This window comes from Silene latifolia, chromosome 9 (assembly GCF_048544455.1).
Source record: "Silene latifolia isolate original U9 population chromosome 9, ASM4854445v1, whole genome shotgun sequence".
NCBI lineage: Eukaryota > Viridiplantae > Streptophyta > Magnoliopsida > Caryophyllales > Caryophyllaceae > Silene > Silene latifolia.
This window is the reverse complement of record NC_133534.1, coordinates 65,514,416-65,529,957: the sequence shown is the minus strand read 5'-3', so window position 1 is coordinate 65,529,957 and position 15,542 is coordinate 65,514,416. Positions and strand designations below refer to the sequence as shown.

At 43.5% G+C, this 15,542-nt stretch overlaps 1 protein-coding gene across 1 annotated transcript; it reads left to right on the top strand.

Annotated features, from left to right (window-relative positions):
• Positions 1–12,815: 12,815 nt before the first annotated feature.
• On the top strand, positions 12,816–14,201 carry LOC141601144 (uncharacterized). Its single transcript, XM_074421414.1, has one exon. The coding sequence runs from the start codon at positions 12,816–12,818 to the stop codon at positions 14,199–14,201; it is 1,386 nt and encodes a 461-aa protein (XP_074277515.1).
• The last annotated feature ends 1,341 nt before the right edge of the window (positions 14,202–15,542 follow it).

Here is a 15,542-nt window from a genome sequence, read left to right as displayed (position 1 = left end):
TTAGGTCAGAAATAATTCTCTACCTTTCTTTTTATATAGACCGAAATCTGGAATCAATTAGGAAAGAAATAACCTCCTAATTTTTAAAGCGGCCAAAAGACCGAAAATAAGGAGTGTATTTTCCTTATTTTGGTCTTTCCAAAAATATATAATATGTGTTGAATTGTCATCTAGTGAGGATCGAACCCATGACCTCTTGGTATGTGTACCCTCACTATTACCACTATGACACATTCAGCTTGTTGATATTAAATACAACTGATTATATTTAATTACAATTAACAGATTAATTCGTCCAAGCTAACATTATATATATTTAATTAAATATAACTTATTATATTTATTTTACGAATTGACAGTTAATTCGTCTCAACTTAATATTATTTTATTTTCATTAAATAATTATCTCATCAACACATTGACTAACTTTTTAGTCATTTTGGGCATCAATGTAATTATATTTCTATAACCACATTTCTCAAACACGTCCTATAGGTGTGACCTTTAGGGACCAGTTGATCACCGCCATCTGTATGATAATAACGTCAAACTCTCTAGCAAGCCAACCGTTATTAGGTAAACGTTAATCAACTGATTAAATATACGAAGTATACCCTTGTGAACCTGTAAGAGATTTACAAATGTTATCTCACTAATTTGTGGAGGTCACAAGCTCCAACAGTGAGGTGTGTCCTCAGCTAAGTAGAGTCACTTGCGGGAGTGGCTTCACGCCCTTGATTCGCTCGCCCCTTGTAGAACCCGCCACAAGAGGGCCGGGAACATGGGTTGTTGCTCATTGCGATGAGCGGGGTTTAGGTGGGCAAGGTTGCGGTCCCTCACTGGCGGTGTAGATTATCTGTCGCAGCAGTAATCCGGCAAGACTACACACTTAAGTGTGTAGTCCGTATTGAGAAATGACTGGAAATAGAAAATGATTGTGGAATTGTTGTCATTGCTATTATTGTAATTTGCTTCTCTTAATTATACAGTGAACTGACACCGTTATTGTTTTGTAAAATATGGTGATCCATTCGGGGATGGTGAGCAGATTGTGACAGGTGATGGTTGCCTTTAGTTACGAGGACGAGATGGGATGTCATCACTTCGAGTCTAGCTTCCGCTGTTACGAGTAGATGTTTTGGATTTCAGTTGTATTGAGATTTCACATACACTTTCTTTTGGTTTTGCTTTGAGACAATGTAATCATTTAAACTCTATACTTTAATAAATGTTTTGGAACGGTTACTTTTGATATACTAATCTCAGGCAACCAAGATGGTAACAGCTTCTCATGATATGGTGGTCCTTGGTAAGGCACCTTGGTATGTGGGGGTGTTACAAAGTGGTATCAGAGTGACGATTTTGGAACCTAAAACCAATGAACCAAATGAACAAAGGGAGTCTATTAAAATAAACCCCGGTAGGAGTTGTTTGGAGCTATCGCAAAGACTTGGGAGACGTCCCGAAGTGGCATTGAGGCCCTTACAACTTCAAGCCGGTCAACATGGGGGTGTTTTGGGAATCGTTGTGTGTTTGAAGTAAAGTGTGTTGTATCTACATATATGATTCTTGTGAAGTTGGTGGATGAAATGAAAAGTGAATTGTGTATCTTGAACATGGTAGTATTTGAACATGATATATGTTTTATTAATTGGCTTTGGAAGGGTAGTAATATGTTGGATATATCGTATGCATGGTTATGTATGTTTTCCCGTATTAGTTAGCTCGTTTTTGGCATGATTCGGCCGAGCAGGGCGGGTACTCGACCGAGTAGGGGATACTCGGCCGAGTAACCAAGCACTCGACCGAGTGTTTGTTTGTGTATACGAGACAGTAGGTACTGGTTGTGATTACTCGGGCGAGTAAGAGGGGTACTCGACCGAGTACCATATATACTCGACCGAGTATGTTTTATGTGTTTTGGAGGTTAGCTACTAGAGTGGAATTGTAACAACCCCACATACCAAGGTGCCTTACCAAGGACCACCCTAGCATGAGAGACTGTTACCATCTCGGTTGCCTGAGAATAGTATATCAAAAGAAACCATTCCACAATATTTATTAAAGTATATAAGTTAAAGTTTACATAGTTCCAAAACCAAATCAAAACAAGTGTTTACTAATCTCAACAACTGAAAGTAAAGCAGCTAATCTCGTAACAACGGAAGCTAGACTCGAAGTGATGACTCCCCCTATCGTCCCCGTAGCTAAAGATAATCATCATCTGTCACAATCTGCTCACCATCCCCGAATAGATCACCACAGATTTACAAAACAACAACGGGGTCAGTTCACTGCGTAATCAAAATAAGACAAAATGTAACAAAGGTAAACAGTTGTTCCACAATCCATCTCCAACTTTCAATCACATCTCATAACTGACTACACACTAAAGTGTGTAGCCCTGCCAGTGGGGGACCACATCCTTACCCACCTAAACCCCGCTCATCACAAGAGCGATAATACATGTTCATTAATGTGCACATCCCCTCTTGTGGCGGGTTTCACAAAAGGGCGAATCAAGGGCGTGAAGCCACTCCCGCAAGTGACTCCACTCAGCCGATGACGCACCTCGCGAACATCATCAACAATAATCTCAACTCCAATACTCTATACTCTAATCAACCAACAACGATCAACCAACAATATTAATTATATCAATTAAATCATAACAATACATCTTAAATCACTTATACAGTCAACTGAGTAGGGAAATCCTACTGATAAGTGAACGACATTAAAATTAAAGAAAATATATGCATCCATCAACGCATCTAACAAATAAATTACATTATTAGAGTATATTTCTAAAAAATGTGCACTTAGTTTGTAAACAAATTATAGTTTGTTTGTATCATGATCATGCCATGCACAAGGCAAATAAACGTCATGTCATGCTACTTAAATTGACAATATTTGATAAGTAACATTTCTATTTCAATTTTGATAACAAACTATCTTATTCCTTAATGATGAAGTTTTTTAACGTGTTTTAGAGAATAAAGATTTGAGCCCCAATTGGCCCGAAAGCCCATTTAAGCCTGCATGACAATGGAAAAGGCCCACACTCGTGGCCCAACCTAACCCGCATATTTGGGCTTAATATAACGCTCCAACCCGGTCCGGCATGATCACCTCTAAATTTGTCCTATTCACGCGTGGGGATTATTTAACCCGTTTTATCTGAAGGAAAGATTACATGATGTAGCCAAATTAACTCGACACAACACATGAAATGAATAGCTAAAAAGGGATACAAGTAAAACACTTATAAGTCTAGGGTTAGGGCTCTCGTCCAAAAATTCCTAGGGTTCCTACGTCTATCGATTCTTAGATTCTCCTTTCTCTCGAGGCTTCCTCTCACAATTTCGATTGTGAAAGAGGTTTCTTCTGGTGTTGCTTTGTTGCTTTTGTTTTATTATGAAGGTACAGGAGATGGATATTACGCGTGGTCAGAGACGGGCTGGGAAGGAGATTGTCGAAGGGGAGGAGGATGCACAAGACGGTTTGGCTTTCGAATGGGATGATGAGTTGAATGAGGGAGAACAACGAAGTCAATTGATGCTCGTGGGTAAGATATGGGCGTCGAGATCGATCAATGTAAAGGCTGCCATTGACACTATGGTCAAGTTATGGAATCCCTCAAAACCTATGCTTGGTATTGTTGTTGATGCGAAGGAGAAAACCTTTGTGTTCAAATTCGGATCGGAGCGTGATAAAAGTAGGGTTCTCGAGGGTCAACCCTGGCATTTCGATAAGTTCGCGTGGTGTTTCAATGAACCCAATGATAAAGGTAAACTTTTTGATGTACCCTTATTTCGATTACCGATTTGGGCTAGAGTGTATGACCTCCCCATTCAAGGCAGGACGAGTAGAGCCAACGTGGAAAGGATAGGAGCGAGTTTAGGGTCGTTTATTGATGTCGATATGGGACCAAATACTGAAGTTGAGCGAGCTATACGAGTGAGGGTCCTTCATGATGTTCGACAGCCGCTCAAATCATTTATTCCAATTAGGATGAAAGCGGGGAGACCGGTTGTAATACCCGTCCTTTTAGAGACCCTTTGACCAGTGTTGACCGACCTTGGGAGCGGGAATAGTCCTAAAAACACGTACCAAAGTTATCTTGAGTTGCGAGTTGGAAGTGGTACTCGATAGAGTAGAGGCTACTCGATCGAGTAACTTAGGTACTCGATCGAGTAGGGGACTACTCGATCGAGTAGGTTGGGTACTCGATCGAGTATCGAGTTTGCAGCGAGGGTTTTATATCGCGTTTTGTTAAATCCGCAAATCATTTCCGCCTCATTCCTTCCATCCCTTAGTCGCCTCTTTCCCTTCCCTTCACCACAAAACCTCCATGGAAGCCCTTTGAAGGTCCTCATGCCTTAGGAGAGCGTAGCTTGAGTCGGGTAGCGGTCTTTTGCCGGGTTTCTCCTTATAGGTATGTCATAATCATCATCACTTTTCCCATTGTTGTGATTAGGGTTTGCTTGATACTGATAGATAGTTGTTTTGCCCTTATAGGCTTTGCTTGGTTGCTGGTTATGACATGTGTCGGCGTGGATTGGTTGCGGTTGCGTAAAGGTAGGTTCGCCTACTCAGTCTCTGTAGATAGTCTAGTGTGTCGATCGTTGTATCGTTGTTGTTGTGCTGTAATTAGTATAATTGGTTGGTTCAGACGATGTTGTGATTGTGATTGTGATTGTTTGTCTGTGGTTCTCGAGATGCGTTCTCGGCTGAGTGGAGTCACTTGCGGGAGTGGCTTCACGCCCTAGTTTCGCCCTTCGTGGAACCCGCCACGGAAGGGGATGTGCACATTAATGGGACAGGGTTATCGCTCGGTATGATGAGCGGGGCTTAGGTGGGAACGGCTGTGGTCCCCCACTGGCAGGGCTGGTCCAGTGAACAGTCGGTGACGGAGATGGAGTGGAGTACCTGATTGTGATTGATTGGATTGTGTTGTTCTGTTAGTTGTGGTTAACTTGGTTGTGTCTTATCTCAGTACTGACCTTGTGTGGTTGCCTTGTTTGTTTATGTGTCTGCCGTGATCCCCTATGGTGAGCAGTCTGTCTTAGCAGGTGTTGATGTGGTTGCTAGCTGGAGTCCGGGCAGGGATGAGTCGCCACGAGATTTAATAATTATAGCAAGTAGTCTTTGAGTTGTATCTTTCATATCTTTAGTTACAAAGATGGCTTGTAAAGTAATTTAATAGTTCTTTTATCGACACTTGATTATTACTATCCTCGGGCAACCGAGATGGTAACGCCTTTATATGCTAAGGAAGGCCTAGTTAAGGCTCCTCTGTATATGGGGGTGTTACAAAGTGGTATCAGAGCGACGATTTTGGAACCTGTAACAAATGAAAATAATGAACGTAGTGAGTCTAATAAAATGAACCTGGTGTATGTGTAATGGGAGCCCCGCTGATGCTAGATTTTGGGTGAGTAGGCGCCCTCATTTCAAAATCTTGGCCCCGTGACACTTAAGCCAGTCACATGGTATGGGAATGTGGAGTCCGTGTGTGTATGTGTGATAGGTATGTTAACTGAGTCGGAGTTGCCTCTGGTTAAGTCGTTGCTAGAGTTAATAAGTGTGATAGTGGCATTTAGGCCGTGTCAAGTAATCTTTGGTGGCATTCGTAAATTTCTTGGCGTGATTAGTAAGCTTACACAATAGTTATAAGATACGTGATAAAAGTTACGTAGTAGAGACGCGTGAGAATGTGAAAGTGAATGTCGAGACATGAAAAGTGAAAGTATTGGTATATGTTATAAGTTCACGGTAGTCATATACGAGCTTATGAGTTATATTGTAATTGCTATGATGATAGTAATAGAATAGTTGAGTGGTAATTTGAAGCATGGCATATAGTAATGCGTTAATACCTTGTTTCTTGGTTGAAATTTTTCCGCTGCATAATAATTGATTTGTGCAAGATGATTTACTTATGATTGAATGTGGGAAGTGATAGATTAATTTGTTATGAAGTATATGCAATTATATGTCACGTGAAAGAATGAATTAATGATATTTACATGTTTCAAATTGAATGATCGCAAATGGGTAGTAATGTATAAAGTAAGTTCAGGTACAACATGATGGCATAATTATATTTATGAATGACTCGGCCGCGGGTAAACCGAGTTGGGTAATTGTGTAGCGTAGTGTGACATACACCTTACTAGTAAGGCGATATGTTATGCGTGGGTAATGATTGTAAAACGTGATTGAATGTGATAATTAGTGCCGAATCCCGAACTTAGTTTGGAATCGACACGCAGTGTTGTTTTGCAGGTATCTTCAAAGTTACTTAGTTCTTCTGACCAAGTACTTAACCACACTTGACCGAGTGCCGGTGCTTCCTGGACCGAGTAGACTTCACTTGATCAAGTTAGGAAGCTATGACGTCGGGATGTGGAAATTTCTGCAGACACTCGATGAAATGGCTCCTACTCGATCGAGTAGGGTGGTACTCGATCGAGTACCCTAGGCACTCGATCGAGTAGGTTACTGTGCAGTGAGACATACGGGTTTCTTAAAGCCCCAATTCTTTCCCTTTCTCCTCATTCTTCATCTATATTTCGACACACCTAAACCTTCATTCCTCTCAAATCTCTCATACTCTTGGGTTAGTAGTGATTCTTGGGGTTAATTTCCTTGTTTAATTTCGTTCCTTTACTGTATCACTTAATCAAGGTATGATTTCTTCTCTATTTCTATGTTTTTATGCCTTAAACTTGTTGAGGATGGTTATGTAATCTGAAATTTTCGATTTGTATGGATAAATTGTTGCTTTTAATGGTTGAAATATGATTCACATGCCTACTTTTCGTATTTGTTGGTGATTAAATGCTGTAAATTAGATTAGAAATTTGTAATTAGGGGGCCGAAAATTCTAGGGTTTACAAAATTGAAATTGATTTTGATTGATTTACATTGATTAGATGATGGAATTAAGTATTATACATTGTTTATATCATGTTGGAGAATGAATTTTGATGATTTTCACCTTAAAAAGTTGCCTTAAAATTCCGTCTTAAAAGTGCCTTAAGTGGAAATTCGTGATTTATATGTGGAATTTGGCATTGTATATGAATGCTTAAGTAAAGGTTGAACTTCAATATGATAGTAATGATGATAAATGATGAAGAACATGTCGAAATAGTCACAGTTGTAGAGACCGTCTGACAAGCTTACCTGAGTTAATTTCTTTTTCTAATATTGAAGATGATGGTCATATGTCCTATATTACTTCTCCGCGAACTTGTATACTTGCCTCACATGTGGTTGGAAATGTTGTAGAGTAGCCTTAGAATCATGCTAGGATATTGGAATTCGTTGAACATGTGTATTCACCACGACAAATTTTTCATAGCCGTGGTTTGTGAGTAGTTGTAAACTGAGTTTATATAATTCGAGGAAACTATTGGTGAAATGTGTGTATCTAGTTGAACATTCAAGTTTAATGGCATGAGTCATGCACTTCAAATATCAAACTGGTTGATGAGTTAGTGAACTTTGCTGAGTATATAGAACCCAAATTGCATGAAGTATATGTTTACATGTTTTATACAAAGTTGTTTACATCATGTGCCGAAACAGATGCCGAGACCGACCACAGGAACAATCGGAGTAAACGGGGAAGGGCTTCACACCCGAACCTGGGAGGGTAGTGGACTTGTGGTACCCGATTTCGGAGTACCCCAATGTTGTTTTTGTCGATTTCAAGCAGAGAGAGCGTTTTGTAGCTTTACAAAAACGCAAAATGAGACCTACGAGGTGTATAGACACTACTTTGTTGGAGGATTTGGGAATAGAGACGGATGTCCGTCACATATTCGAGACCTTGGGTTTTACGGGTTTGTATAGGTTGAGGAAACATACTTATCCTTTCCTCACTTTGGAGTTTATGAGCTCCTTTAGCTATGACCAAATGGGCCGCACCGTCGAGTTTAGGTTAATGAACACCGGTTTTACATTGACTATGGATTTGTTTGCCTCTCACCTCGGGTTGGCCAAGCCTCCCAAGGACTCTATCACCGATATTCCAGCCGAGTGCGGTGTCTCGCACTCGATGCCTTGTCCGACGGAAAGCAAGCTCCCACCTCGAGCAACATGCTTTGATTAATGACGTTCAAAGATGTTACCTTGAGGGTCTTTCTCCGTTCTCTTTCGAATCTCCTTTATGACGAAAGGATATCAAGAAATTGAATAATCATGAGGTCTTACTTCTGATGTCTTACCTCAACCCGGAGCGGGCCAGGAAAGTGGTCTTTAATGCTCCTTCCATCGTTTGTCTTTGCCCTTGCCTTGATGGCTTCGCCTCTTCCCGTGCACGAGTTATGGCGCTATCGCCACTCGGTTAGGCGAGAATCTAACCTCTTTTGAGTCTTCTTCGAGTACGTGCCCCTAGCTACCCCGGTGCCCACCATGGATCGTGACTACTATCTCGACCTGAAATGGTTGAGGACCTTGGATGACGGTAGCCTAGCGTGGAGGGTGTGGGGCATGAGTTGGATGAAAATTCCAGCTCCTCGGCACCTCCCACCGACGGAGCCCTTAGAGCCGGCGGTAGTGGCTGTGGATGTGGACGATGAGGAGGAGGAGGAGAAGGATGAGGATAGACCCCGCCAGCTGCAGACCTATCTCATCGACGACACCATTCTCGAGGTGATGTCGGAGCCGACGAAGGGCGAGAATGAGGGAGTTGCGGTGGTGGAGAGGCCTAGATTGGGGAGAGGACCCCGTCGAGTGAGGGAGAGGGCCTCGGAGACTAGGCCACAGCCGGTAGCGCCACAGCAGCAGCAGCAGCATCCTTTCCCGTGCTACCCTTACCTCGACACCTCGGAGACGCGATCCAGCTACTTAGCAGAACGAGTGTCATCTACCTTGACACTCAGGAACATGCACGAGATGGCGTACACTCAGGGGATAGGGACCGAGGGACCTCATCCAGTTTGGTGGAGTGGAGTTGGGGACTACTCAGGGGTTTTCCATTCCTACGGGGTGGAACAATCGACGTGGGGACACCTCGATCCTTTGCCTACGGTGGATTGACCCCATGGTATGTGAGCCCGGGAGCAGGAGCAGGAGTGGATGCGGGTGTTGGTTCATCGGGTGCAGGTATGCCTGGAGGTGGTGGGGGTGATGATGAGGTGATGGTTGATCAGCAGCAGCAGCAGCAGGAGGAGTGATACTCCTTATTCTTATCTTTGTTTATGGTAGTTGATGTTGGTAGTATTGTTAGATGTTAGTAGTTGTTTTTCTTTTATTGAGACACGGTTTATGAACTTGTATTGTTGGCCATAAGGCTGGATTTGAAATTTCGACCTTATTGCAGGATGATTGGGAGTCGGGGCATCATCCCAACTCAATTTATGTGACGATCATGTATATATATGTTGGGTATGACAGGTTGTGTAAGAAACTTGGCCTGTAGGTACTCGACAGAGTACCCCGTACTCTATCGAGTAGCTGCAGGAAAGGAATAGAGAAAGCATTCTGAACTCAGGCTACTCGATCGAGTAGCCAAGACACTCGATCGAGTAGCATGGCACTCGATCGAGTACCCTCACACACTCGATCGAGTAGCACTGTTACAGGAGGTTTTCAAAAATTAAAAGCGTGCAATTGTTTTATAATTACAAGTTTGATATTTAACGTGGTTGTAAGTGCTTAATAACATCTGGGAACCGTTAATTTTATATGTTGGAAGCCGTGCTTGAGTTTCCTATGTACCTATTTGTAACAAGTAGTGAAGTGGTGATGATTTCTTGTTGTTTTTAATATTCCATATGCCATATTTCCATCTATCCTTTGAAGTTACATCCTTTCTCACATTTAGACATACAATGTTAACATGCTTTATCAACGGCGGCTACTTGTTCCAGTAATTTGTGTATGAATTCTAGGTTATCGAGCACATAGTAGTAAGTAATGTCCATAACAAATAATATAGCTTTAACTGATGTAATGCTACAAGTAATAGGTAATGTGTCTTGTGATTTTGACGGTGAACTTCGGGGACGAAGCTCCTTTTTAGAAGGGAAGAGTAATGTCGCGAAAGGAAAAGGCTGCTTTGAATAATATTTTGCTTGTTTATAATGTTTTATTGGTATTAGGTTTTGCTTTAATTACAAAATTTCCGAAGTATATGTGATTACTTTAGTTCTATAAAGTGAATGTGTTGTATGTTTCAATGGGCGGTCATAAAAAAATAGTTATGGTGCAATGAATCGTAATTGAATCACGTTGTTGAGTAACATGGTGGCATTAGTTGTACAGCATGAAAGTTGATATGAGACATGTTCCGGATTGATAGTCTGATAGTTGTTACCATATGTTGGGTGATCGTGGATTGTGCTTTGCATTGTGAAGGTGATGTTTTATATATATATATATATATATAGAGTAACGGTTGACGGTGATAATGTGCGTATGATAGTAGTAAGAGTCGTTACGAGTAGAGCGTAGACAGTGATGATGATGACATGGGGGGATGGTATTTCTGGGGAGTCATGACTCGAGTGGGAAGAATATGTTGGGTCGTGTTTTTTCGTGTCTTATATGTTGGGATAGGTGAGTTGAACTTCGGGGACGAAGTTCTTTTAAGGAGGGAAGACTGTAATACCCGTCCTTTTAGAGACCCTTTGACCAGTGTTGACCGACCTTGGGAGCGGGAATAGTCCTAAAAAGACGTACCAAAGTTATCTTGAGTTGCGAGTTGGAAGTAGTACTCGATAGAGTAGAGGCTACTCGATCGAGTAACTTAGGTACTCGATCGAGTAGGGGGCTACTCGATCGAGTAGGTTGGGTACTCGATCGAGTATCGAGTTTGCAGCGAGGGTTTTATATCGCGTTTTGTGAAATCCGCAAATCATTTCCGCCTCATTCCTTCCATCCCTTAGTCGCCTCTTTCCCCTCCCTTCACCACAAAACCTCCATGGAAGCCCTTTGAAGGTCCTCATGCCTTAGAAGAGCGTAGCTTGAGTCGGGTAGCGGTCTTTTGCCGGGTTTCTCCTTATAGGTATGTCATAATCATCATCACTTTTCCCATTGTTGTGATTAGGGTTTGCTTGATACTGATAGATAGTTGTTTTGCCCTTATAGGCTTTGCTTGGTTGCTGGTTATGACATGTGTCGGCGTGGATTGGTTGCGGTTGCGTAAAGGTAGGTTCGCCTACTCAGTCTCTGTAGATAGTCTAGTGTGTCGATCGTTGTATCGTTGTTGTTGTGCTGTAATTAGTATAATTGGTTGGTTCAGACGATGTTGTGATTGTGATTGTGATTGTTTGTCTGTGGTTCTCGAGATGCGTTCTCGGCTGAGTGGAGTCACTTGCGGGAGTGGCTTCACGCCCTAGTTTCGCCCTTCGTGGAACCCGCCACGGAAGGGGATGTGCACATTAATGGGACATGGTTATCGCTCGGTATAATGAGCGGGGCTTAGGTGGGAACGGCTGCGGTCCCCCACTGGCAGGGCTGGTCCAGTGGACAGTCGGTGACGGAGATGGAGTGGAGTACCTGATTGTGATTGATTGGATTGTGTTGTTCTGTTAGTTGTGGTTAACTTGGTTGTGTCTTATCTCAGTACTGACCTTGAGTGGTTGCCTTGTTTGTTTATGTGTCTGCCGTGATCCCCTATGGTGAGCAGTCTGTCTTAGCAGGTGTTGATGTGGTTGCTAGCTGGAGTCCGGGCAGGGATGAGTCGCCACGAGATTTAATAATTATAGCAAGTAGTCTTTGAGTTGTATCTTTCATATCTTTAGTTACAAAGATGGCTTGTAAAGTAATTTAATAGTTCTTTTATCGACACTTGATTATTACTATCCTCGGGAAACCGAGATGGTAACGCCTTTATATGCTAAGGAAGGCCTAGTTAAGGCTCCTCTGTATATGGGGTGTTACACCGGTGCAGTTCGATGTCAAATATGAGAGACTACCCATTTTTTTTATGGTTGTGGAGTTGTTGGGCACGGGGAGAAGGACTGCGACGAAGGACCGTATGAGGAAGGAGAGCTAAAATTCGGGAAATGGCTACGGGCATCGCCATGGAAAATCACCAAAACCACGAAAGAGGGGACGGGGACTGGGAATGCTCGACGGTCATTAACTTTGGAATTTGATGCGATAGAAAAGCAGAATAACGAAGTTGATATTGCTCGAATGATAGAGAAGCTCCAAACGATAGCTATTGACCTGAAGAAAAGTAAGGGGAGATTGGAGAAGCAGGCGGTGGGGGAGAAGCTGAGTGTAGAACAACGGGGAGAGGAGAAGAGGGAGACTAGCAAAAGTGTTGAGGTGGAGAGGACATGAGAAGGGGTATATCAGGAAGGAGGGGGTGGAGAGGATGAGCAGAGTTTTTTGTACAGCTCAATTGATAATATGGAGGATTCATATGGGGCAGAATTGATGGGAGGAGGAGGAAGTGGGATGGTAGAGTGTACTGGTGATGCTGTGGCGAGGAAGAAGCAGGGGGAGGGCGTGGTTCAGTACCGTAAAAGGAGCTGGACGAGAATTAAAAGAGCTGGGAGTGGTAGTGGGCACGGGGAGGGAACTCACGAAACTGGGAAACGAAGTAGGGAGCTAGATGCTGGTGATGAGTTGGCTAAGAAATTGAAAGTGACGATAGACGGGGGCGTCTTAATACCTGAGGCGGAGGTTGAAGGCACTCAACCCCGCTGGGCCCAATGAATCTTTTAAACATTAACTGTCGGGGCTTGGGCAACCCCGATGCAGTGAGAGCCCTTCGCGTCCTTGTGCGAAGGGAAGCCCCTGCCATACTATTTTTATGCGAGACAAAATTATGTGGTCGTGAGATGAGGCGGGTGAGGGAGAGTTTTGATGGGTATTTTGGATTGGAAGTGGATAGCAGGGGGAGGTCGGGGGGTCTCGCTTTTATGTGGCGAAAGGAGATTAACTGTACGTTTGTTTCCGCTTCGCCACACCATATGGATTTTGTTATACAGGAGGAGAGCAAAGAGTGGCGAGTGACGGGCTTTTATGGGTGGGCAGCGGTGAGTGATCGTCATTTGTCTTGGGAGCTTCTTCGGGTGCTTCGAAGACAGTCCGAGTTAGCATGGATATGTATGGGTTATTTTAATGAAGTCCTCTACTCTACAGAGATGAAGGGTGGGAGCCGTCCACAATGGCAAATGAACAATTTTCACGCAGCTGTGGATGAGTGTGGGCTGAGGAACGTGGTATGGGAGGGGTATCAATTCACTTTCGACAATGGACAGGTTGGTGACGCCAATAGACAAAGCATGCTAGATCGGGCGATGTGTACGAGTGACTGGATCGATATGTTTCCCTATGCTAAGCTTTTTCATTTGGAACGAGAGTGGTCTGATCATGCGCCGATAAAGTTGGTTTTGGATAAGAGAAATGCGGGTGAGATAAGGAAGCATAGGTTCCGGTTCGAACAGATATGGGTAGGGGAAGAGGGTTGTGAGGATGCGGTCATGCGTGGTGTAGAGAAAGGGCACGGCAATCTGGGAAGAGCCATTAATGAATGTGTTAAGGAAATTCAAGCTTGGAAAAAAATCAATATTGGTAAAATTGATTGGAGCTTGGAAAGAAAGAGGAAGCAACTGGAGCGACTGAATAGTGGGTCACGATCTGAGTTGGAGGTGCAGCGGAGGAAAAAATTAGTGGCGGAAATAGCGGATTTAAACCGGCAAGAAGAGCAATATTGGAGGCAAAGATCGCGGGCTTTATGGTTGCGTGATGGAGACCGTAATACGAGTTTTTTCCATAATAGAGCTGGGGAACGTAAGAGGAAGAACTATATTGGCATGCTTATTGATGATAATGGGAATGAAAAGGTGGGGGATGAAGCGGTGTCTGCGGTGGCTGTCAATTACTTCCAGGAATTGTTTGCGACATCCGAGCCTACAAACTTGTCAGGGGTGATGACGGGGTTGGAGGGGCGAGTTTCTGAACCTATGAACATGATCCTGCGGGAAGAATATCGAGAGGATGAGATTGTTGCAGCCATTAGCCAAATGCACCAACTAAAAGCTCCGGGTCCGGATGGAATGAACGGTTTATTTTACCAATCATATTGGCATGTAATTGGTCTAGATGTGGTTGCCTCGGTTCTGGGCATCTTGCGAGGGGAGATTTCACCATCCGAGTTCAACAAAACGAATATTGTTCTTATCCCGAAGAAAAAAGCTCCTGATAAAATGCGGGACTTCTGACCCATTAGTCTCTGAAATGTAGTGTATAAAATCGTGTCTAAGGTCCTAGCCAACCGATTGAAGCTGTTCTTAGGAGATATTGTCTCAGAGAATCAGAGTGCTTTCACACCGGGGCGACTGATTACGGATAACATCCTAATTGCCTTTGAGCTGTTTCACCATATGAAAAATTCAAGACATACGGAAGGGCATATGGCAATCAAATTGGATATGGCAAAAGCTTATGATCGGGTGGAGTGGTCCTTTTTGCGAGAGGTTCTTGTGACTATGGGGTTCGATGGTGATTGGATACGACAGGTGATGGACTGTGTTTCTACTGTCACCTTCTCTGTTCTTATTAACGGCACACCTTCGGAGGAATTTCGGCCGACTAGAGGACTCAGACAAGGTGACCCTTTATCCCCTTATTTATTCATTCTCTGTGCGGAGGCGTTGTCTAATTTAATGCGACGGGAAGTTGAAGCGAACACACTCCATGGAATCCGTATAGCAAGGAGTGCCCCTGCCATATCTCATTTGCACTTCGCTGATGATAGCATATTTTTTGCTCGAGCTACGGTGGAAGAGGCCGAAATTATTAACAATGTGTTACGGCAGTATGAATTGGCCTCGGGGCAGCTGGTTAGTCTTGAGAAAACAACAGTCTCTTTCAGTCATGGTGTGTCACGGGAGCAGCGGGCTAGGGTGGCGTGTATTCTCGGAGTTGGGGAAGTGGAGGAGCAGAAACGATATTTGAGTTTGCCTACTGTGATAGGGAGGTAAAAAAAAGTCATTACGGATATTATTCGAGATAAGCTAAACAAACGGCTACAAGGTTGGCGCGGGAAATTATTGTCCAGGGTAGGTAAGGAAGTTCTTATAAAGGCGGTCGCCAATTCTCTTCCTACCTATGTGATGAGTGTCTTCAAAATCCCAGCCAATTTTTGCGATGAGCTTCGATCGATGATATCGCGTTTCTGGTGGGGCCATGAGGAGGGAAAGAAGGGTATATATTGGGTTGCGTGGAAAAAGATGTGTAAGCCGAAGGGGAGTGGGGGCATTGGGTTCCGTGATTTTCGGTTATTTAATCTTGCTCTGTTAGCGAAGCAAGCTTGGCGACTGTTGACTTGCCCGGACAGTTTGTGGGCTCGAATGATGAAAGCGAAGTACTACTCGGGGAGCGATTTCCTAGGAGCTACCATGGGGCACAATCCCAGCTACGCTTGGCGAAGTATTATGGAGGCTCGTGGAGTTTTGGAAAAGGGACTGCGACGGAGGATTGGGGATGGGAACCATACACGAATCTGGGGTGAAGCTTGGGTGCCGAGTGCACAAACTGGGAGAGTGATTTCTCCTTGCCCG

Coding starts and splice junctions, on each gene's coding strand:
- LOC141601144 (XM_074421414.1), top strand. CDS start 12,816: ATGAGGCGGGTGAGGGAGAGTTTTGATGGGTATTTTGGATTGGAAGTG.